The sequence below is a fragment of the Geotrypetes seraphini genome, chromosome 6 (genome assembly GCF_902459505.1).
Source record: "Geotrypetes seraphini chromosome 6, aGeoSer1.1, whole genome shotgun sequence".
Classification (NCBI taxonomy): Eukaryota; Metazoa; Chordata; class Amphibia; order Gymnophiona; family Dermophiidae; genus Geotrypetes; species Geotrypetes seraphini.
Window position 1 is genome coordinate 130,240,252 of NC_047089.1, and position 25,358 is coordinate 130,265,609.

The 25,358-nt window shown below is 41.0% G+C and overlaps 1 protein-coding gene across 4 annotated transcripts in view; it reads left to right on the top strand.

The window, feature by feature from the left end:
- DOCK9 (dedicator of cytokinesis 9) overlaps positions 1–25,358 on the top strand; it is a 1,074,749-nt gene that overhangs the window by 1,043,709 nt on the left and 5,682 nt on the right. For all 4 annotated transcript variants that reach the window (XM_033947591.1, XM_033947593.1, XM_033947592.1 and 1 more), the window contains exon 52: positions 9,587–9,725. In XM_033947591.1, coding sequence (XP_033803482.1) covers positions 9,587–9,725 — 139 coding nt within the window. The remainder of the gene's footprint in view (positions 1–9,586; positions 9,726–25,358) is intronic.

Consider the following 25,358-nt stretch of genomic DNA (forward strand, 5'->3'; position numbering starts at 1 on the left):
CACTTTTTCAGAATCTTCATTTGTCTCTGTCCTTGTCTTTACCCCATGTTCACCATTTGCCCTTTCAATGTCTTTATCCCCCCCCACACACACACTTTTTCAGCATTACTTCTATGTCTCTATTTCACCTCCTCTTCATGTCCCCTCTGTATCTCTATCCTTATTCAGTAGGTCCTGCTTACCCTTTGTGTCACTATCTCCATTTTCAGCTTTCCCCCCTTTTCCTTTGTTACTGCACCCTGTAGCCAGAATCTTTCCATCCTCCCTCCACTCCAGCCTAGCCCAGTATGAAATATTTCCTTTTGTTTCCCTCCCCTCTCTCTTTCTCTCTCTCTCTTCCCCTCCCTCACCCACGAATCCTGCATCTGGCCTTCTACCTGCACCCGGCAACACCCCCTGCTCCGCGGCTCTCTTCAGCAACTCGTCAGCAGCGGTGATCAAGACAAGCTGCCGACATCGAGGCCTTCCCTCTACGAGTCCCGCTTTTGTGGAAAAAGGAAGTTGAAACAAGCGGGACTCACAGAGGGTAAGCCCCGACGTCAGAAGCTTGAGTCGATCGCTGCTGCTGAGTTGCCGAAGAGAGCCGTGGAGCAGGGGGTGTGGCCGGAAGCAGGTAGAAGGGAGAGGGCTGCTGGAAGAGGTAGAAGTTTCGGAGTATGACACCGACCCGGGCCAGGATGATTTCTTTTTCAGGCTGTTGTTGCTGCTGCCGCCACCACGCCCCCCCCCCTCCCCCCGAAATGACAAAAACAGCCTAATGCCCAGCGTCGGCGTCTTTGACGTCGGGGAGAGGAAGGCTGATAGGCCCGGTAGATCGGGACCGCAACACGAATCTATCACAGAGCCCGGGATGGGCTCTGCGATCGACTCACGTTGCCTTCCTGAGCTACCGGTCGATCGCGATCGACGCGTTGGGCACCCCTGGCGTAGTGGTTAGAGCTACAGCCTTAGCACTCTAAGGATGTGGGTTGAAACCCCGCTCTGCTCCCTATGACCCTGGGCAAATCACCTAATCCTCCAGTGCCCCAGGTACATTAGCTAGACTGCAGATCCTGCAATATGTGGCTTTAAAATGATCTTTAACATATAATGCTACTCCCCCTTCTTTTCTTCCTGTCTTTCCTGAACAGATTATAGTATGATAGAACTACATCCTAGTCATGATTCTCTGTGAGCCACATCTCCGTGATCTCCACTATTTCTGTCTCATCTTCTTCCATCACAGCTTCTAGATACTGCTTTCCAGATATTGCCCCCTTTCCCATCCATGTAAAGGTATTTATTAATTTACTTACCTGAGGGCTTTGATCACCCTGCCCCATCACTTCTAGTTTAAAGCCTTTTTCAGTAAATTAGCCAGCCTGCCGCCGAAGACACTTCTTCCCTTCTTTGATAGATATATACCAGCAGCCCTTGGAAAATCATCCCATGGTCCAAAACACTCTTGACACCATCCACGTAGCCACACATTCATCTCCAGGATGTGTGCTTCTCTGACCTAGCCCTTACCCTTGACAGGGAGGATGAACGAGAATACCACCTGCATAGCTGACTGCTTCACATTCTCTCCCAGAGCCAAAAAAGTCACTTTTGATACATTCGCAAGGGTATCTGGCAGTATCGTTAGTGCCAACGTGGATGAGGAGCATTGGATAATAGTCATCGGGCACTCTCTCTGAAACATCTTGGATTTTGGCACCAAGCAGACAGCATACCTCCTGGGACAACATGTCTGGTCTGCAGACAGATGCTTCTGTGCACCTCAGAAGGTAATCGCCAACCACCAATACCTTTTGCCTCTTAGTGGTCATAGATCCAGCCATTTTGGGGATTTCAAGCTTTGGTCCTTCATCTCCCTGGGATGCTCTCATCTCCTCCACTTCCAGGGCAGCATACCAGTTCTTCATGAAGAAGGACATGGTACTACCCGAAAGGATCCAGAGAAGAGCGACTAAGATGGTTAAGGGGTTGGAGGAGCTGCCATACAGCGAAAAATTAGAAAAACTGGGCCTCTACTCCCTCGAACAGAGGAGATTGAGAGGGGACATGATCGAAACATTCAAGGTACTGAAGGGGATAGACTTAGTAGATAAGGACAGGTTGTTAACCCTCTCCAAAGTAGGGAGAACGAGAGGGCACTCTCTAAAGTTGAAAGGAGATAGATTCCGTACAAACGTAAGGAAGTTCTTCTTCACCCAGAGAGTGGTAGAAAACTGGAACACTCTTTCGGAGTCTATCATAGGATTAAACACCCTCCAGGGATTCAAGACAAAGCTAGACAAGTTCCTGCTGAACAAGGATGTACGCTGATAGGGCTGATCTCAGTCAGGGTGCTGGTCTTTGACCAGAGGGCCACCGCATGAGCGGACTGATGGGCATGATAGACCACTGGTCTGACCCAGCAGTGGCAATTCTTATGTTCTTATGTTCAGTTCAAGGGTGGGTGGAGTCACAGTACCAATCTTGCAGGGTTCCGTAATCCGAGTCTAGATTTCTTCCCTCAGTACAGCCTCTTCCATACTGCTGGAAATCTTTGACGCCTCATGAACCATCTTAGATTCAAAGCTGTCATTTCAGGAACACATTTCACACCCTATCCAGTCAAGTTTATTTTCCCTATGTCAGCTTCACTGCCTTTGACCTATTATTAATTTTGACACTTTTCATGCATTTATTCATGCTTTAATTATAGCTAAACTTGACTATTGTAACTCCATCTATGCTGGTATTACCCGCTACTCAACTCAAATGTTTACAGACTCTCCAGAATCTGGCAGTTTGTTTACTGTCATGCCTGTTGTTTTGATCATCTGACTACTTTTTCTACATTGGTTGCTCATCAATTGGTACATCTTTTTTCAAAATTCTCTGCCTCACACATAAGTTTCAAGTTTCAAGTTTATTTATTATTTGATTAATCACCTATTTCAAATACTAAGCGATGTACACATGGTAAAATAAATTTCTAAAATATACATAAAATAGACCATACATTAACAAGGGGATAAATCACATAAACAAACTAATTAAAACAGAACAAGCATACAATAAGACAGGTGGGGTAGAAATACAATCTTAGATAGGAAAGAATCAACAATTAAAGGTAAAAAAATAGGAATAGGAGGACAAATAAATAATTAAAAATGAGAATAGACAAAAGAGCAATTAACGAAAGAGCAAATTAACATTTCAATTAGGTATTGAACGCATCTTTAAAAAGAAAGCTCTTAAGTTGGCTCTTAAATTTTTCCAGATTCTTCTCTCTTAAATATAGCGGGAGTGAATTCCATGTCTGAGGCGCCATAACAGTAAAAATAAATTGTCTTGGAGTGTTAATAATTTTGAGAGTAGGAATGACCAACAAACGCTGGTCATTTGATCTTAAAAATTTGGGAGAATTATATGGTATCAATGCTTTATAAATAAAAGCAGGGGTTTTATATAATAACGATTTAAATGTAAGTAAAGATAATTTATATAGAATACGATGTGATACTGGAAGCCAATGTGCATTTTGAAGTAATGGAGTTACATGGTCGAACTTCTTAGCTCCCATAATTAATTTGATAGAGGCATTCTGAATTATCTGCAATCTTCTAATTTCTTTTTGAGCCATTCCCTTGAATAATGAATTGCAGTAATCAATTTTTGAAATAATCATTGAATGAATTAATATATTCAATGATTTAGGACATAGAAATTTTGAAATAGCCCGTATTTGGCGTAGTCTGTAAAAAGTAGCTTTAACCACATAACTAACGTGGTCATGGTAGGTTAGGTTTTCATCTAAAATCACACCTAAGATTCGAATCTTATTTATCTGTTTAAGAGTAACCCCTTGGATGGAAATAGGAACAGCGAGTTTATGATTGTCTTTCCAAGGGAAGAGCAAGGTATTAGTTTTATTGATATTTAAGGATAATCTATTGTTATCAAGCCATAAATGAATCTGGTTTAATTTCTCATTGATAGCTGAAATTTCAGACGAACTATTAGGGTCAAGAGGATGTAAAAGTTGTATATCATCTGCATAGGCAAATACGGTGAAGCCAATGGATTGGCAAAGAGTCATAAGAGGAGCAAGAAATATATTAAACAGAAGTGGGGACAGGATAGAACCTTGTGGAATACCGTATGTGGTTGAGAAACTAGTAGAAATAGAATCATTAAAGGAAACTATAGAAGAGCGGTTGTCCAAATATGATCTAAACCAAAGTAGGACTTGCTCAGTAATGCCTATGGATTGTAGTCTATTCAATAAGAGATTGTGATCAATCGTATCAAAAGCTGCCGAGAGGTCAATCGAAATCAAAAGAACAGAAGAATGATGATCCAAATGATAGAGTATAGATGATGTCATGCCTATCAAAGAATGTTCAGTAGAGTGATGTTGCCGGAAACCAGTTTGATTTGGGTGTAGAATATTTGTTTGTTCTATAAAGTTTGATATTTGGTTGAATACTATTTTCTCTGTTATTTTTGCCAAAAATGGGATATTTGAAATTGGCCTATAATTTGATTTCTCTTCAATACTTATTTTGTGGTCTTTGACAATAGGGTAAATAATGGAGGTTTTCCAATCCCTAGGCATAATGCTGTGCTGTAAGCTTTCATTAATTAGAGAAAGAATTGAGGGTCCAAAAATATCAAAATACCGTTTAAGAATAAAAGGGGGGATTGACTCAGTTTGCATACCCTTTGTGTTAATTGTTTTGATCAGAGATTCAAGTTCTTCAATGGAAGGAAGATGAAATTACGCGCATTTTGCAGATAGTAAAGACGAAGATTTTACGGCATCTTGTTCAATCATTATCACTCCATTTTTACTAAACTTTTCCCTAATGTTTTTAACTTTATCCATAAAATAAGTTGCAAGCCCTTGTGCTGTTGGTAGATGGCTGGAAGATTGATCTAGTTTTTTGGAAGAGGGAGTCACTGATTTTAGAATTTTGTATAGAGAAGAAACGTTTTTGGCTTTTAAGATTTGGTCAGAATAATATTTCTTTTTGGCTTGATTTATTTTTTCCTTGTAAATATTAGAGTGTGCTTTAAATTTTCCTAAATTAGATTGATTTTTGTCTTTCCTCCAACGACGCTCAAGAGACCTCAGTTGTTTTTTAATTAACGCAAGTTCTGCTGAAAACCAAGGATTAGAACAATTTCGGGCCGAGATACATTTAATTTGTATTGGAGCTACTTTGTCTAGTAGAAGTTTAATGGAGTCATTCCATAAAGATAGAAGGTCATTTAAAGAGTTAGATTTAAAATTCAAAAAATTAAATTGAAAATTTGCAGCAATTTGATTAGCTGATAGCTTGTTAAAGTCTCTAAATTTAATTGTTTTACTAACTGCCATAGTTTTAATAGTAGAAGATAGATAGGTTATTGGAATTAGGTGGTGATCTGACCAAGGTACTGGTAGAGAAGATCCTATTGTGTAATTATCAATTGAAGCAGATGATGTTATGGCCATATCGATAGTATGACCTGCTTGATGTGTAGCTTGAGATATGAGTGTACAAAAATCCATTTGATTAAGAAGGGTAGAAATATCTTTGGTATAAGTATTGTTCAAATCATCAAAAGACACTCCATACTAGCCACTAGTGCTAATTGATTTGGTTTCTTTAAAAAATTGGGCTCGCCAATTCAGTGACCAACCCTCCTCCCCGTACCTTCGGGCCTCCTAAAGCAGGAGCGGTAGCGCTCTGGCAGCGAACAGCCTGTCCTAAGCGCTGCCTCCTGCTGGCCGTCAACTGCCACTGCTGCTCCTGCTTTTGGGGGGGGAGTTAGTCAGGAAGTACTGCATAGGCGCCAGCGTTAGGTACCCTCGGCTCCATGGATTTAGGGGGCCCCCCTGAAGGCGGACATGTTTCCCCCTTCTCTCTAGTGTCATCCGGCTTTCCCCGCTGGCCTCCCAGTCTCACCTCCAAAATTAATTACGGTTTGCAGAGGATCACCGGTGCTTTAGCGATCAAAGCAGGCTGCCATCGGCCTCCGCAGCACATTCCCTCTGCCGTGGTCCCGCCCCTCCTCTGATGTCACGGCAGAGGGAACGTACTGCGGAGGCCGATAGCAGCCTGCTAAGATCGCTACTGCACTGGCGATCCTGTGCAGGCCATAATTAGTTTTGAAGTGGAGACCGGGAGGCCAGGAATGTGACATCAGAGAAGGGGGTCACATTCCCTCTGACGCGACTCGAGCGTCAGTTTAGGGTGGAACTGCGGCACAGGGAACATGCTGCAAAGACCGACGGCAGCCTGCTAGGATCGCTACTGCAGTGGTGAGTTAGTTTTGAAGGTGAAACTGGGAGGCCAGGGGGGAAATCGGGCGACGCTAGAGAGAAGGGGAAACATGCCCGCCTTTGGGAGGCCCCCTGGTGTAGAAGAACATGGAGGGAGAGAGGGAAGGAAGGGGGGGTCCAAAGAGATGGGCATATGCCGGACTGAGGGTGGGGTGAGAGGGGAAGAAATAATGGGTCTAAAAACAGAGGAGAGGGCGAGAGATGGTAGACAATGGGATGAAGGGAAAGAAGGAACAGAAAGGGAGTAAAGTTGGACCCAAGGAATGGTGTGAAGGGGGGATAGAGATGCTGGATAGGAGGGTAGTTGGGAAGAGAAAGGGAGAAATGGTGGACCCTGGGGTGGTGGAGAAGGAGGGAGAGATGCTGGATAAAAGGGTAGTTAAGAAAAGGAGAGATGGTGGATCTGGGGATGGTGGGATCCATCGCTGCAGCTGTTCTTTCATTCTTGAGGCCACAGGCAGCCTTCCACAGCTGGAAGCTTTCTTCTACTGTTTCCTGGTCCCGCTTAGGAGCGAAGCAGTAGCAGAGGGAAAGCTTTATTCCCATGGAGGAGAGGAACGCAGGGGGGGTGTCTTTGGAGGATCACGGGGTGGGGGGACGGTCATTAGAGAAATGCTGAACTGCAGGGATGGAGACGAAAAAAAGGAAAGATGCCAGACCTCCTGGGGAGGAAAGGGAAATGGAAGGGGAGAACAGAGATGAAAGATGGATGGTTAACATGGAGAAAAAAAAAAATGACAAATGAGCAGGAGACCCTTGTAAGCGAGTTATCAGAAGACCAACAGAAACCAGAGCCTGGAACCAACCTGGTTTGAATAATGACCAGACATCACAAGGTGGAAAAAATAATTTTATTTTCTGTTTCGTGATTACAATATGTCAGATTTGAAATGTGTATCCTGCCAGAGCTGCTGATAGGCCGCGAATGTGAGCTAGGACTTAACAGAGAGAGGAAAAGTCTTTTTTGTTTATTTTATTTACACCACAGCACAAGTGTGGGTAGGAGAGGGCAAAAGGGGTGGGTTAAGAGGCTATAAAATAAACCCACCAGGATATTTGAAAAAAAAAAAAACCCCAAAAAAACCCCACCCAATTGGGCAGGAAAATCAAATCGATTTAATAGGCTGAATCTAATTGAATTGAAATTTTTTTTCCTGAATTGGGCAGCACTACTACCAAAACCCCTCTTTTGTCATCCCTGGTTATTCCTTACACTCTCACATGAGACCTTTGTTCCCATGATGCAAATCTTTTGGTTCTTCCCAACCTGAAATAGGATCATTACAACTCCACTAAACTTCAGCTTTCTTTTTCATTGTATCAAAGTTGTGGAATAACCTTCCTCCGTACCGTCACCTTGAACCAACACTTTCCAGGTTCAAAAGTTCTGCTGAAATCTTACTGTTTTTTTGTGAAGCATTGAATTTTTTGAAGCCACTTTATCAATTTTCCAGGGTATATTAATCCCATGGGGGTTCAAGAGACACACACTGATTTTATCATTGTCTTCTATGAGTGTTGACCTTTCCTATCATTGATCCGTTCATTGTAAAATACAGTATATAAAGTGTAAATAAACCATAGATATAATTTGGAAATAGACCAGTAGTTAGCTGAGATTGGGGCATCATAATGTATGGGGTTTCTTTAAGAACAGGATATATTATTGCTACTTTAAGGGAATTAGGACCTACACCTGTGCACAAATACATTAGTGGCAAGAGACCCAGGTTAGGTTGTATTTTCCAAAGAGATGGATCACTGAAAGATGGTTTATTAAAATTAGTCCAAGAGCAACTGGGGGAAGGTGCTGGTAGTGAGGAGCTAAAAATCCTCCGGAATTGTAGGTTAGTAAAGAATTTGGAAATTGAATTGGCTGGGTGAGTTTTGAAAAAAACAAAAAAAGTGTTTTATTAGAATTAGCTGCTTTCTTAATAATATTTGGAATAGTAGCCTTTTTGCTTTTTTCAGTTGAATAAGAAAACTGCTGAGCTTTACAAGAAGAGAGATGTTAGGTTTTTTTTATATTTATACCACACGCATTCATGTCAAACTTCTTTCAATAACCAAAGACCATGGTGAATACCATGGTTTATTCTTCATGTCTGATGGCAAAGCAAAAGTCAAAGGTGCTCTTTCATCAAGCTTATTTGTTAATACAGCAGTCCAAAGATTTAACTGATTTTCAAGTGATAAAGTAGTAAAATCTTCCAGGAAACAGATTGAAAAAAAGGTTTACGCTGGACAAGGTCTAAAGTGTTGAATTTCCTGATCCACCTTCCAGCAGAAACAGGAGCAGTGAAAGATAACTCTGTCAACAGTGTAAATAATACAAGATGGTGATGAGAGTCAGATAAAATTTGGAACAAACAGGTAACTTAGAAGGATTTGAAATGATTATATCCAAGCTATGACCTGCTATTTGAGTTGGCTGTCGTACAAATTGAACTAAATCAAGAATGTCTAAAAAAGCTAACAAACCAATTTCATATATTGTGCAATATCTACAATTTCCAAATAAGCATTTTCAACTGTTTTTAGCAGATTTTCAAGGATTTTCAGAGTAATGCAGTATTCTTCAATCAAACTTTGTGAAGATCTGCTAGATCGTTATTAATTCTTCTGCTTATGAATTTTTATGTTTAAGTTTTATACTTTTATTACTCTTTTGTTTGTTTTTAATAAATACTTATGTCTAAAAATATTTTTAGCTGAATCAATTATCTTTAAATCTTTCACTTCAGCTTTAGATTAGTCGGCTGGGGACCTTTGCCGACATGTTTCGCCGTACCGGCTTTATCAAGGCAGCCCCCGTTATCGACTTTCACCTGCGGGTCTTGCCCCATTAACAGGCATGATGCTTGTGGGTTAGAAACAATATCCATATGTGTATTAAAACTCCCCAAAAGAATTAGATGAGGAACTTTGTGTCCTAGTGGTTAAAGTAGCTACCTTAGCACCCTGAGGTTATGAGTTTGATTCCCAGTGCAGCTGCTTGTTACTCTGGATAAGTCACTTAATACTTTATTGCCCCAGGTTCAAAATAAGTACCTGTCTAAAATATGTAAAAATATAAACTGCTTTGATCGTAACCATAGAGAAAAGTGGTATATCAAGTCCCATCCCCTTTACCTTATAGAAGCTTCAGCTATAGTTTGAAATACCGCGTCTTAGTCTGTAGCATTCAACAAAGTAGGGCAATAAAAGAGAAGGATATGTTTTTATAATACTGTGTAGATTGCTATTTGTTAATCCTTACACAGATTTCTTTTGCTGTTTCAGGCAATTTGTGGAAGCTTGTGGTCAAGCTTTGGGTGTCAATGAGAGGCTTATCAAAGAAGATCAATTAGAATATCAAGAAGAAATGAAAACTAATTACAGAGAAATGATCAAAGAGCTTTCAGATATAATGCATGAACAGGTATGAACTGATACCCATAATTATTCCATACAGACCCAGATGCATCATAGTTCAGCACCAATGTAAAATGAATTCTTCCTTGTAGGTAGAATCCACTTACTTTAACAGTGTATCTCCCAGGTCTCTGATTTGGTTTTCCATGTGATTTTTCTTTTTTTATGAAGTTGTCTTATATAATGTTGAATGCAGTTTCTTACTTGATTTGCACAAGGACTGTCCTAATATCCTGTCTGTTAGACTTGCTCTGAGCCACAACTGTGCACGAGTAACCTTGTGATATGTCACAATATACACAAACATGTTTCAACACACTTGCTACTTTCTTTCATACTCAGGAAGATAAATTGAGCACCCCTCGTACATAGTTATTGCATTCTTTCCTACATACACACCTCAACACCCCATTGCGATGCAGCCTCCTGTCCTGCATTTACTTGTCTTTCACTGTCCTATCTCCCCATTCATCCACACTCTCTCCTTTCCATTCTCTTATCTGCTTCCTGTTACAATTGTTTGGCATTGAGTGACCCCAGCCATTCTGAAAAGAGGGGCTAGTATGCCATAACATTTAATATAGAAAAATCATGGTGAAGCATAACAGAAATTAAATAAAAAAACAAGCTGTTCTATTTTAAATTCATAACAACCAAATAAGTCCATAGATTGATAATATCAAATGGTTTTTCAAACATCACATCACATTAGTACAAACTAAAAACGCCTGTTCCAGATTTGCCAAGGATGAATCATTCCAAAGAGAGACTAAAGGCCAAGAAGATAGGAAGAAATGCAAAAGTGGCATTTTGAGACTCAAAGGTGAAGGGGAGGAATATGTAGAAGCTGATAAAGAATAGGCCGAATTGCTTAACAAATATTTCTGTTCTGTGTTCACGGCTGAAACGCTGAGAGCGGGACTGCAGAAGACAAATGTGAATAGGGATGGAAGAGTAATAGACCCTGATCGATTATAAGAGGGTTGTATTCGTGAGGAGCTAGCTAAAATAAAAGTAGACAAAGCAATGGGGCTGGATGGTGTACATCCGTGGGTGCTGATGGAACTTAGGGAAGTTTTGGTAGCTTCGCTGACTGACCTTTTCAACGAGTCTCTAGAGTTGGGATTGGTACTGGAGGACTGGAGAAGGGCAAATGTGGTCCCTCTCCACAAAAGTGAAAGTAAGGAAGAAGTTGGGAATTATAGGCCGGTAAGTCTGACTTCTGTGGTAAGCAAATTAATGGAAATGCTTTTAAAACAGAGAATGGTTAAGTTTCTGGAATCCTGTGGATTACAGGACCAGAGACAACATGTATTCACTAGAGGTAGGTCTTGTCAGATAAATCTGATTAATTTCTTTGACTGGGTGACCAGAGAACTGGATAGAGGTTGTATGCTAGAGGTGGCGTATTTAGATTTTAGCAAATCCTTTGAAAGTGTTCCACATAGATATCTAATAAATAAACTGAGTACCCTCGGGATGGGTCCCAAAGTGACGGGTGGGTTAAGAACTGGTTGAATGGAAGGTGACAGAGGGTAGTGTTCAAGGAGATCACTCTGAGGAAAGGAATGTTACCAGTGGTGTGCCTCAAGGTTCTGTTCTTGGGCCTGCTCTTTTTAACATTTTTATAAACGATATTGATGAAGGGTTTTTGGGTAAAATTTGCCTCTTTGCAGATGATACCAAAATCTTCAATAGTGTAGACATGCTGGATGGTATGAATAACATGAAGAAAGACCTGGCAAAGCTTGAAGGATAGTCTGAAATTTGGTAGCTAAAATTTAATGCTAAGAAATGCAAGGTCATGCATTTGGGCTTCAAAAACCCAAGGTAACGGTACAGTTTAGGGGGTGAAGAACTTATGTGCACGACAAAAGAGCAGGATTTGGATGTGATTGTATGTGATAATCTTAAGGTGGCCAAACAGGTTGAAAAGGTGATGACAAAAGCTAGAAGGATGCTGGGTTGCATAGGAGAGGTATGGGCAGTAGGAAAAGGGAGGTATTGATGCCCAATACTGGGCCTTTTCTCCCTCGAACATAGGAGATTGAGAGGGGAGATGATTGAAACATTCAAGGTACTGAAGGGAATAGACTTAATAGATAAGGACAGATTGTTCACACTCTCTAAAATTGAAAGGGGATAGATTCCATACGAACGAAAGGAAGTTCTTCACCCAGAGAGTGGTAGAAAACTGGAACGCTCTTCCAGAGTCTGTCATAGGGGAAAACACCATCCAGGGATTCAAGACAAAGTTAGACAAGTTCCTGCTGAACCAGAATGTATGCAGGTAGGGCTAGTCTCAGGGTGCTGGTCTTTGACCAAAGGGCCGCCGCTTGAGCGGACTGCTGGGCATGATGGACCACTGGTCTGACCCAGCAGCAGCAATTCTTATGTTCTTATGACGCTGGTGAGACCTCATTTAGAATATTGTGTACAATTCTGGAGGCCGCACCTTCAAAAAGATATAAAAAGGATGGAGTCGGTCCAGAGGAAGGCTACTAAAATAGTATGTGGTCTTCATCATAAGGCGTATGGGGACAGATTTAAAGATCTGAATCTGTATACTATGGAGGAAAGGCGAGAGAGGGGAGATATGACATTTAAATACCTACATCATATAACTGCGCATCAGTCTATCTCTTTCATTTGAAAGGAAACTCTGCAATGAGAGGGCATAGGATGAAGTTAAGAGGTGAAAGGCTCCATAGTAATCTAAGGAAATACTTTTTTTTACAGAAAGGGTGGTAGATGCATGGAACAGTCTCCCAGAAGAGGTAGTGGCAATGGAGACTGTATCTGAATTCAAGAGGGCCTAGGATAGGCACGTGGGATCTCTCAGAGAGAGAAAAAGATAATGGTTACTGCAGATGGGCAGACTAGATGGGCCATTTGGCCTTTATCTGCCATCATGTTTCTAAGATTAAGACACTGCATCCAGGGTATTAATTTAGAATTTTTTTTTTAGAAAGATTTGTGTATTACTTTGAAAATAAAGGAAGAAACACAAAATATTTACCCTTCTTTATTGCCTCTTAAAAGATACAGATAGAATGAAGGCAATAAGGGGACCATTTTCAAAGGAATTTAGTTAAGAGACTAAGCAGATATATAGGTAGTTCAGCTCGGTTTGATATACCACAAATATTAACAAGTACATTTATGCAGTTCACAAAATATTGTCAAATAATTTTTATTGAGCTCAACACTAAAGAAATACAGAAATCACAACCTGATAAAGAGAAGCTCAAGTTTCAACAAACACAAAATGACCCCACCTAATCCTATCTCCCAACACCCCCATCCCCCCCAGTCCTCTCTCAAGCCAATAACAGTAATTGAAAAATTAAGTTAAATTAAACACAAAAACTCAAGGGAAACCAAAGAAATGTAGGTCAACAGATCAAGAGGCGACTCTGAGCCAGGGGAGTCATGGTATTCCAGAAGGGCTCCCATATTCGCTGAAAAGAGCACCCAGGTAAGGAAGCAAAATCCAGAATGCCTCTTCTCTCCCACATCAGAAGTGTAATCAGGTGGCACCTCCAAAGGGAAAAATCAGGAGCTTCCACCCCCAACCATTTGAGCAGAATGCATTTCAGAGCGACCAAGACTGTCCACCTCAGAAAAGTAGCAGCTCCCCTTTGACAAGGATAATAATGAGGAGAAACTCCAAATAGAAACAAAGGGGAACATTGTATAGTAATATTCCAAATGCGCTCCACAAGGATAAATATTTTGTCCCAAAAGGCTCTGATAATGGGACATGTCCAAACCATATGGCCCAAACCGGCCTCTGGAGCAGTACAGCGAAGACATTCAGCAGCTGTTTGAAACCCAGAGAGATAAGCCCTCTTAGGAGAGATATACAATATTAACCTTTTCCTATCGTAATAAATTTTACGTTACGCTGGTTCGAATCGTAATTATTTTAGCAAAGTTTTGTATTATTCACCGTTATCATTTATGGCTATTGTAAACACTGGCCCAATAGATGGGACAAATGATAGGTAGAAGGTGTACTGTATGTCCCATGCCATGGGACATACGATGGCAACGACATTTTTTTGGAATGTCCCATCATCCGGGACACACGATAGGAAAAGGTTAAAACCAATTTATATTGTTTCCTGAAAGAGGTATATTTGCGTAAGGTAGGTAATTTTTTAACAGCTTGCAAGAAGATCACATCATCCGGCAATTCTAGGTTTAAATCACAAGACTAGGCATCTCGCAATCTAGAATGGTCAAGCATGGGGGACTCATCCTTAAGATGTCTATGATGAAATTTAAGAGGAACCGGTTGCTGTGAACCAATGGTATGCAGTTCATAAAATATAAAAATTGGAAAAGGATTGGTCATGAACACTGAGGTCACAACAGTGGACAATATAGTACTCAAAGGAACAAGACGAAAAGGGGCAGGAAAGGTTACAATATGAAGAAGGCTATAAAAGGAAGGAAAATAGCCAAATGGAAGTTGGGGAAAATAGCTCTGATTAGAAGAGATTATGCCTCCAGGAGGGTTAACTAAAGATAGTCTTTAAAAAAACAGTGAGAAATAGTGTGTTTTAGCTAAGATTTAAATTTTGCATAGGAGGTTTCAATCCTAAGGTAGAGGGGGTGGGAGTTCCACAGTTTAGGGGCCACAACCAAGAAACTGGAATGCCTATGAAGATCTAAGAAAAGTTGCTTAAAGGAAGGAACTGACAAGGCTTTTTTCTGAGATGAACAAAGTACCCTCTGTGGGTTATAAAGAACCATGAGGCTAGCCAGGAATAAGGGAAGATCAGAAGATTGTATCTGAAAAGAAAGAATATTATACTTAAAATGAATTTTGTAAGCTATCAAGAGGATGTGCTCTGATTTAAGGAGAGGGTAATATGATCAAATTTTGAGCAATGATACAATAGACAGACTGCACAAGCTGGAGTCTATGAAGCTCATAACATGGAAGACCAATGAGAAGTGAATTGTAGAGTCTAGTTTGGAAAAGACTAAGGGAATGTAAGAGGATACGAAGGGCATCCCTATGAAGCAGTGCACAGATGGCATATATATGGTGAAGAGCAAGGAACAAGGAGGAAACAACCTTAGAAATATGTGAATGAAAGGTAAAGTATTATTCAAGGTAACACTAAAGATTTATCAAGACAGAATAGGAAATAGTGGTACCCTTTATAGTAAAGCATGGTGGATTAGGAGAAGGGGTCTTCGTTTTTCAGTGCAAGACCCACAAGCCAGTGGTGGCCCCAGGAGAGCTCTAGGGCAGCCCCTGTTTACCCCTTTACCCCACCCCTGATCCCCCATCTGCCTCTAAAGACATGAGTAATGTCCAATTGCTTCTGCCTTCAAAGGTGGATGGGGAGTTGGGAAATCAAGTTGTGAGGCTATTCAGTGAGGGAGCTGGGGAGGAGGAGAGAAATGCTGGACCTGGCTGGGGGAAGAGTACAGTGAGATAGACTGGTGATATAAGCCTAGTTAAGGAGGGGTGTTTGAGAAAGTCACACACTGGTCAATGTCTTAGATATTTGTCAGCTCTCCTTCAGCCCTTATGGATCTACTTTTTGGATCTAACTTAAAAATTAGCAAAGACCACTTTTATAGCAAGGTATCTAAGTTTATAGGGCAGGAATGCATTTATTATTTTGTTTATTTTATATAGACACATAGGCACCTTATAAAATACTAACAAAGATCCTGCAGAAAGTATACTTACTGTGCACTTAAGGCTAGATGCACTAAAGTCAGTTGGTAATACCGACTGGATCGCTGTTGGCCAATTCTCTGGCCCATGTGCAGATCGCTTCCTGAAGGATTATCTTTCACCAAGTTTATTAGGCAGATGGGGAAAGCTTTGCCTGTTAAATTAGAAGCAGACACCAAACCGAGAGCAGAGCTCCTTGAAGCGTTGGATTTTGATGAGCTTCCTAAAGAGCTCAAGATACCTCTTTATACTTTACCTAAGGAAGCTATGTTTAAGAACTGGGAAACTTCTCTCACACGTTCCATGGCTCCTAGGAAAATTGACTCTCTTTACAGAATACAGTTGTGCCCGGGGTTTGATAAGCCACAGCTGCAGCACCAGTCTTTGCTGGTTGAATCTACTCCTAAATCAAACAAAGAAAGGAAGAAGACTTGCCTCAGTAATTGTCAGATAAACAAAAGAAGGCAAGCGAGATGTCAAAAAACAACCAGTCAGAACATTTATTAACATAAAGAAGGCCCAGTATATTTACTTGGCTGGACAACAAAGCTAAGGTCCCAACTAGGATCCCAGTTTCAGCCGTCTGGAATGCTGCCTTCAGGGGACAAAGAAGTAAATTAAAATGAAAATACAAATAATACATCAATATAAACACTGACCATAAAAAATATATATAAAAGGGCCAAAAATAAGTGCATAAACATACAAATAAATAGATATAAATGTATATATAAGAAAAGATTTATTTATTTATGTTTATTTTAAAGTATTTATAGCCCGCCTATCCACAAAGCTAAGCAGGGAACAAAGCCACATACAAAATAACAATAAATACAGTTAAAGCACAACAAAACAAGAATAAAATATTACAAAAAATTCTAAAAAAACTTCCCAAGCCTCTGAAAAACTAAAAAAAAATCTTTTAAAAACTTCCCACACCCCTGAATAAACCAAAATGAGAGGCCTGAACCTAAACAGAACAAAAACAAAAAAAACAAAGAACCCTCGCTCAAGTTGTCACAGAACTTGCACCAAAAGAATGCTTAAACACCGTTTTCAGGCCTTTCCTGAATTGTCAGAATGTAGGAGCTTGACATAAAGCCAATGGTAAGGCATTCCAAGACACCAAGCCCTGCACAGAAAACATTGACTTACAATTCCCTAAAAGCTTAACAACCTGCAATGACAGAACTTCCAAACAAGAACTGGAGCATGGAACACTCATTCAGCGGACAATTGTGCTATAACACCTTAAACATCAAACACAAAATCTTAAATTCAAACCTCATGCTTATTGGCAGCCAGTGAAGGTCTCAAAATATTGGTGTGATGTGATTGAATTTTGAGTCATGAGCAATCAGACATGTAGCAGCATCCTGCGCCAATTGCATTGCCCGCAACACACATTTAGGCAATCCTAAATAAAATAGAGATGCAATAACCAAGCATCATAATGACTGTTCTAAATTATCATTCGAGAGATAGTCACGCAATCGTAACTTAAAGAACACACAGGATATCACAGCCTTAATCTGGGGCTTAAATGACAACAAAGAATCAAACAACACCCCCAGATACCTGCATTGCTGATGTAATGGAACAACCACACCCGCAAGCATGATATCAGAAGGACAACTCAACAAGTACTTTCCACAGCTAATGTGCAATACTTCAGTTTTAGCAACATTCAGTTTTAATTGATTTTAAAACATCCAATCCTGAACAACGCAAAAGCAATCATTTAGGCATGACAGAGATTCATCTTGTGATTTCTCCACCAGGATGAGAAATTGGATATTGTCAGCATAAAGGAAGCAAATAGATATTTAACAAAACTGCTGACAATGCAGATCCTTGTGGCTCCCCACTGGGCGAAAAGGCCCAATCTGATTTCTTCTTTTCCACTTCACAAAATTATCTATTCCCCAAAAATGAACTAAACCAGTCCGGCACTGTGCCTGAAATGCCCATAGCTCATAACTTCGCTAAAATAATTTTATGACTAATGGTGTCAAAAGTCGCGGACACATTCAAAAATACCATAAAGTATGATACACTATGGGCCAGCCCCTTATGTACAGTATCAAGCACAGAAAGAACAAGGAGCTTAGTAGAATGTTTTGGTCTGAACCCAAACTGAAAGTCATCTAAAATGACATTTCTATCCACAAAAGCCTGCAACTGCTGTAACACAACCTTTTCCAGAACTTTTGCCAAAAACCCTAATGACAAAATCTGGCGAAAATGTTCCAATGCAGTCCCAGACATACAATTTTTCAACAAAGGGCGAACAATGGCCTTCTTCAAATGAGAAGGAACACACCCTTCTACTAACGATTTTGACACCATCTGCAAGATTGACGGAGAGATTGCACCCAAAATAGATGTAAAGACCCCAAGAGGACACGGATCAAGAGAACAGGCGGCCTTACTCAAGCCCTGAATAATCATTTTTATATCAAATTCAGGCACAACATCAAATTCCATCCACATATCTGTACACTGTACGTCAACCACGGGTAACGAGTTTCCCGAAAACAGTGCTGTGACTTGCCAGACTTTATTTGTGAAAAGTGCAAAAAAACTTGACTATCGAAGAGAGATTCGTCATTATTAGGGAGGGCCCACCGTTAGTCTTCAAACTACATTAAACAACTCCTTAGATGAATTCCTTACCCCACAGATTTTACTATTAAAGAAAGTTTTCTTAGCATCCAGAGTCAATTAAATTCTAAAATTAAGGCCATGTTTAAAAACAATTAAAATATATAAATTGTATGACTAATAAGCAAAAGTGCAAAAAGAGCATGAGACTGCACAAAGTATAATAAAGTAAAACTGAAAAGATCATAAAATGCAACATGTATATAAACACTTGAACTGGTGAAACAGTGTTTATGGACTGAAATAAGTACATGATTTATAATATTATTAAAAGTAAATAATGCAAACAAATATTAAAATACAAATGATGAAAAGGATATAGAAGAAATTGAAAAACAATAGATATAAGTACAAACTTTAAATGTAAGCATGATATACCAGCATAAGGAAGAACATGAGACTACCCATATTTTAAGATGCTCATTAAAAAGCAACCATTAAGGAAACAAATGCATAGGTGCCGTGGTACAAATAAGAGCAGAAAGGAAAATAGAGCCATGCAACACTGTAAAACTATGTCATCAGAACCTGTGCAAAGAATCTCATGTCTTGTGAGGAAGGTCTCTGAGAAGATATATAAACTATGTGAATCCTGCAAGCCCAGAAAAATGAAAATAAAAATGCAACAGCAAAAACTCTAAATAACAAAGTAATCTATAAACTAAAGAATTGGCCTGGTCACTGGATATTATCGGACTTAAATTATAAAAGACAGACACCAAACTACATAGAACACATAAGAAGTCGAACTGATACGTACCAAATACTGGCTTTACAAAAGTTTGGATGCGGTATAAAAGCTGTTGGTTAAAAAACAAAAACTGAAAGAAAAAGGGTAAAAAACCATAAAATAAATGAAAATCTTAAAATTTGGGGCCAGAAAAAAGAATAAGAATATGATTACCGAACAAGTGCTGTATAGAACTTTTAAGAAAAACCATGCATTATTACATGCATGGGCTGCATTCAATTGAGAAGAATGCCGGTGGTTAAAAATGACAGAGAATAAATGCATGTTCTATTAGAGCAGGGGTGCCCAACACGTCGATCGCGATCGACCAGTAGCTCAGGAAGGCAATGCGAGTCGATCGCGGAGCCCATCCCGGGCTCCGTGATAGACTCGTGTTGCTAACCTGATCTACCGGGCCGATCAGCCTTCCTCTGTGTTCTCTCTAGGGCCTTTTAGCTGGGCGGTCCGCCCAGCTGTCATCTGCTGCTGCAGCCGCTGCTGAACATTTAGTAAAAAAAACAAAAAAAAATGGCTTGGAGATTTCAGCCCGTAACTAACTTATGCTCCGTGGCTCTAACGTGTGCATGCCGGCTTCCCTTCTCTTCCCTCCGAAACCGGAAGTTATGTCCGGGGGGGGGAGAAGGGAAGCCGGCACGCACATGTTGAGAGCCCTGAAGCAAGCGTTCGCTATGGGCTAAGGCGGGAGACAGGTTAGTGAAGCATTTCCTCTTCTTGCTGCCGGGTCCTGCCTACTTTCTGTTTCCGCGAAGGCAGGACCCGGCAGCATTTCCCCCAACAGCTCGATCGCGATGCTGGTCGGCCGAAGCAGGGAGAGGTTGGGGCGGCGTCGGCTTTCGGGCCTGTTATTGGTGGCGGTTTGGGTCCTGGTCCCCGATGGCAGTGGCTTGGGGGAGGGCAGGGAGAAAGAAAGAAAAAGGGCAGGCAGGGAGACAGAAGGAAAGAAGAGAAACAGAAAAAAAGAAAGGGAGGCAGAGAGAAAGAAAGGGCAGGGAGAGAGGAAGGAAAAGTTGGGGGAGGGAACGAGATCTGGAGGAGAGGAAGCATACAGGCTAAAAGAAGGGAAGAAAGATTGTATGCACAGTCAGAAGAAGAAAGTGCAACAACCAGAGACTCATGAAATCACCAGCCAAGGTAGGAAAAATGATTTTATTTTAAATTTAGTGATCAAAATGTGTCTGAATTTATATCTGCTGTCTATATTTTACACTAAGATCCCCTTTTACTAAACCACAATAGAGGTTTTTAGCGCAGGGAACCTATGAGTGTCGAGAGCAGCGCTGGGCATTCAGCGCAGCTCCCTGCACTCTAAAAACTGCTAGCGTGGTTTAGTAAAAAGGGAGGGGGGTATATTTGTCTATTTTGGTATGGTTGTTACTGAGGTGATAGTGCATAGAGTCATCTGTTTTGACCCCTTTGAAAAACCCTGGAATAGGAATGATGATTAACATTTTCTATGCGTACAGTGTGCGTTGTGTTTTTTTTAATTTTATTGTTGGTAGATCATTTTGACTTGGTCATTTTAAAAGTAGCTCGCAAGCCCAAAAAGTGTGGGCACCCCTGTATTAGAGTGATGAATTCTAAAAAATGCCAGTAAGTTTTGTGACATCAGTCAAAAATAACTGTGCTTGGGAAACAGAAATGATAAAAATAAAAACCAAAGAAAAGTGTAAAAAAATATAAAAAAGTAACTATATATATATATGGTTACTGGCTTAAAAAGATGGAAATATAATCAGCACTGCCTTAATATAAATAAATAGATATAAGAAAACCATAAATTGGGCACGTAATTAAGCAAAAAATGTAAATAGAAAATGTGAAAATAGAATGATATCAAAAGGACTTCTTTATGTTAATAAATGTTCTGATTGGTTGTTTTTTGACATCTCGCTTGCCTTCTTTTGTTTATCTGAATCTACTCTTTAAAAATCTTCCAGCACATGAGTGTATGCCAGTGCACCACCAGGCCATGAAGGCTGATAAGTTTGAGTGTCACCTTTACCAGAACTCTTATGTTAACATACTATCAGAGTTCTCAGCTATAATTTCTTTATGTCAATCTAAACAACTCATAAAGAGACTTGCTGATTTTGAGCAGTATAGTCTACCTGCTCATCTTCCAGAGTTTCAAGAAACTTCTTACTTCAAGCTAGGAAATTCATGGCTAGCTCAGCTTTTGATGCATTTCGTGTGACATCTAGAGTATTGGCTATGTCTATTGCTATGCGACAACTAGCCTGGCTTCAGGTCTCTGATCTTGACATCAACCTCCATGATCGCTTAGCCAGCATTCCTTTTCTAGGAGAAGAATTGTTTGCAGACAAAGTCAAAGATGCAACATAAAAATCCAACATAAAAATCTACAAACAATTGATAAAAGATCCAACATAAAAATCTACAAACAATTGATAAAAGAAAAACATAAAGCATTTTACTCATACAAAATTGACTCACCCAATACTAGTTTGAAAGGAATCAATACAAAAGAACTATTCAACTTGGTTATGAATTTATTTGACACCACACGCCACACTCAACTCATGCATAATATTATGCTACCTTCGGCAAATGATCTTGCACAGTATTTTGATTCAAAAATTAAAAACTTAAGAATTAACTGTTCGACGAATTATATATACAAACATCAAATAGTTAATATACAAGTAAATAAAACACCAGCAGACATGATCTGGAACTCCTTCCAAAATTTAGAATGGAACAATTTTAGCAAATTATACAACAAATACACTAAATCATACTGCATTTTGGACTCCTGTCCCCCAGAAATTATGAAAGCAGCACCATTAGAATTTAAACTAACTTTGTTGAACTATTTGACCGACAAGTTAAAAACTGAGAAATTCCTTACTAATAATGGTCACATAATAACCCCATTTCGAAAAAATCATAAAGAATCATTAGCATCAGTAATCAACTATAGACCAGTAGCATCCATTCCATTTTTTGTAAAAATCATGGAAGGATTGGTACATGCCCAATTAATGGAATATCTTGACCAGTTCTCTCTTTTACATGAAACTCAATCTGGATTTAGACCTATGTTTAGTAATTGCAGCCACCTTAAATAATTTATGTTTCTTGTTCAGCAGGGGCCTTAATGCCCTGATTATGCAATTTGATATGAGCTCTGCCTTTGACTTAGTGGACCATGGAAAATTGTTACAATGCCTAGATACAATTGGTATCAGAGGAGAAGTGCTAGACTGGTTCTGAGGTTTCCTTATGTCCCACAACTGTCAAGTTCGTTTTAATTACAATCTTTCTAATACCTGGAGTAATCCATCTGGCGTTCCACAGGGGTCTCCACTATCCCCATTGCTTTTCAACATTTACATGTCATCATTAGGTGTGCAACTGACCCAGCTGGGGATAAAAGTATTCAGCTACACAGATGACTTCACGATCATTATCCCATTCGCTACCTCTCTCTCTCTCTGAAGCTACTCCTGTGGCAACAGAAGTACTGAACTTGATGGCACAATCGATGACTGAATTCAAACTGAAGCTTAACTCGGAAAAAAACAAAATTCTTTGTAGCTTCATCACAACCACTTGATACAAAAACTTCATTGTGCATCAATAATCTCAATTACCCTATTCAACATACTATGAAGGTTCTGGGTATAATACTGGACCAGGACCTAACTATGAAAGACCAGGTGGACTCTCTGGTTAAAAAAGGTTTCTTTACTCTCTGGAAGCTTCGGTCCATTAGAGTATACTTTGATGCTTCATCATTCAGAATTCTAGTTCAATCTCTTATACTGAGCCAACTTGACTACTGTAACATCGCCTATCTAGCAATTTCCCAGAAGAACTTGCAACGATTAGAACTGGTGCAAAATGCAGTGGTCAGACTGATTTTTGGGTTGAAAAAGTTTGACCATGTATCTCCTTCTTACCGACTCCTCCATTGGTTGCCGATGGAGGCACATGTGAATTTTAAGTTTGGATGTTTCTGCTTTAAGGCAGTGTTCGGCTTAGCCCCTAAATATATAACTGACCTTTTCTCCTTCCTAACCAACAAACATAAGAGAAGCTCATACTTGAATTTTGTATCTCCACCAGTTAAAGGATGTAAATTCAAAAGTCACCACCAACATCTTCTCTCATATCAAGCAGCATTATGGGGTAAAGACCTGGACCAATTACTTATGCTAGCTAATACTTACAGGGAATTTAGGAAACACCCAAAAACATATCTGTTCCTGAAATACTTTGGCAACTAATTTGTACAATGTTTCCCACTTAACTGATCCCTAGAACCACGATTCACTAGTATTAACTTGTCAATTCCACTCAATTTGTACTATTTTTAATCATTGTAAACCGCATAGAACTTCACGGTCCTGCGGTATATAAACTTGTTATTATTATTACGCGATATGAGCAGAGCTGGACTTCAACCATCTAAATCTTCCCAGAAACCTTCTTATTCTTCTTATAAGAGGTACTATCCAGCAACTTCATCCTCTTCTAAACCGTCATCTCAGAAGAGACAAAAAGTACAGAAGCCACAGACTTCTGCTTCACAGAAATAAACTCAAGTCTTTTTTACTTGCTACTAGAGAGTATAGCCACAATTCCTCCAACTCAGCCACCTCCCCAAACCATCGGAGGCCATCTTCATTTGTATCATCAATGCTGGACTCTCATTACAATGGACACTTGGGTCCTCAAAGTCATACAGGAAGGTTACACTCTCCATTTCATCTTCATTACTCCAAGAGTGTCCTATTTCATATCTCTAAAGACATCCCTTCTTCAGGAAATCTAAACTGTTGTTCAACTAAATGTCATAGAGTCAGTACCCCCTTCCCAGAAAAGTCAGGGGTTCTACTCCAGGTATTTCCTAATTCCAAAGAAGATGGGAGAGGTCTTTGTCCCATTCTCGACCTCCAAGCTCTCAACAAATATTTAGTCAAAGAGAAGTTTTGCATGCTATCCCTGGGAACTCTGTACCCTCTTCTAGAACAAAATGATTGGCTGTGCTCTCTAGACCTCAGAGCCATACACATACTGTACATTCCCATACATCCGGAACACAGAAAGTTCCTTCATTTTTGTGTATGTCAGTCATCATCTTCAATACAAAGTTCTAGCATTTGGCCTCACTTCCTCTCCAAGAGTGTTCACAAAAGCCAGGATTCTGTATAGGGCGCCCAGTCTCAGAAACCGTCTAAGTGGCTTTTGAGAATCGCACACGGGCAACCTATACAGAATCGCCCTAGGCTGCCTAACTACCACGACTCTCTAAAGCGCGTACATTTTAAAGGCTCCGGTTAGAGAATTGCGTTGCTGCTGAGCTGATTGCGGCAAGGGAATCTCCCTGCTACAATCAGTTTAGCGGCCACGGCAGGGAACCCGTACCCCTCCCCTTGCAAAGACAGCGAGCAGGAGGTATGCCCATTCCCTCTTGCCGGGACCCCCAAAGATATTCCCCCCCCCCCCACGAATGTCAGCAGCAGGATTGCCCAATTTCTCCTGCCGCTGCCCCCCAAAGAAATCCCCTGGCAGGAAGGATGCCGGAATCACCGCACCCCACCAAGATCATTGACATGGAACAACCCCCCATGACCCCCACCCCCTGAAAGGGCAAATCCCCCCAACCCACCCCCGAAGGCCCACCTTCACTGAATGGTGATGCACCAGGGAGTGGACTTAGGCCCTGATTGGCCCAGGTGCTTAAGGCCTCTTAGGCACCAGGGCCAACCGGAATCTTAGGCCTCTCTTCCAGTGCATTCTGCGATGTGCTGGGAGTAGCCTAAGATTCCAATTGGTCAGATCCTTTAGGCCACTCCCATGATGCCCCAGGAAGGGGCAGGCCCGTCATTCAGTGAAGGCAGACCTGCTGGACGGACGGAGGAAGCATCCGGCTGGCTGTCCAACTTAATATCAGGTATATTGGGGTCTGGGTGGGGGGGTCAGAGGGTCTTCCCTTCGGGGGGGCTCAAGGGTCTGCCCTTTGGGGGGTGTTCCGGCAGGAGAGACTCAGCATCCCTCCTGCCAGTGATCTTTGTGGGAAGATTCCAGCAGGAGGGACTGGGCATACCACTTGCCGATCTTTCTGGGGGAGTGGGGTGATTCCAGCAGGAAGGACTGGACATCCATCCTGCTGGGGGATGGCAGCAGGAGGAATTGGGCACTCCTCCTGACACTGACATTCGCGGGTGGGGGGGATGTCTTTGGGGGTCTCAGCAGGAGGGACTGGTGGCAGGAGGAATTGGGTACTCCTCCTGCTGCCAACATTAGCAGGTGAGGGAGATGTCTTTGGGGGTCCCGGCAGTAGGGACTGGGCATCCTTCCTGCTCACTGTCTTCGCGGTGGGGGGGGTACGGGTTCCTTACTGGAGTCGCTAAACTGGAGCAGGGAGATTCCTTTGCCGCGATCAGTTCAGCAGCCGCGCCTACTTGAAATGTAGGCCAACATTTTGCTGGCCTACATTTCAGGTGGCTACCGCAGGCCTAGGGAGGATCGCTGCTTCTCCCGGTTGACGGTCT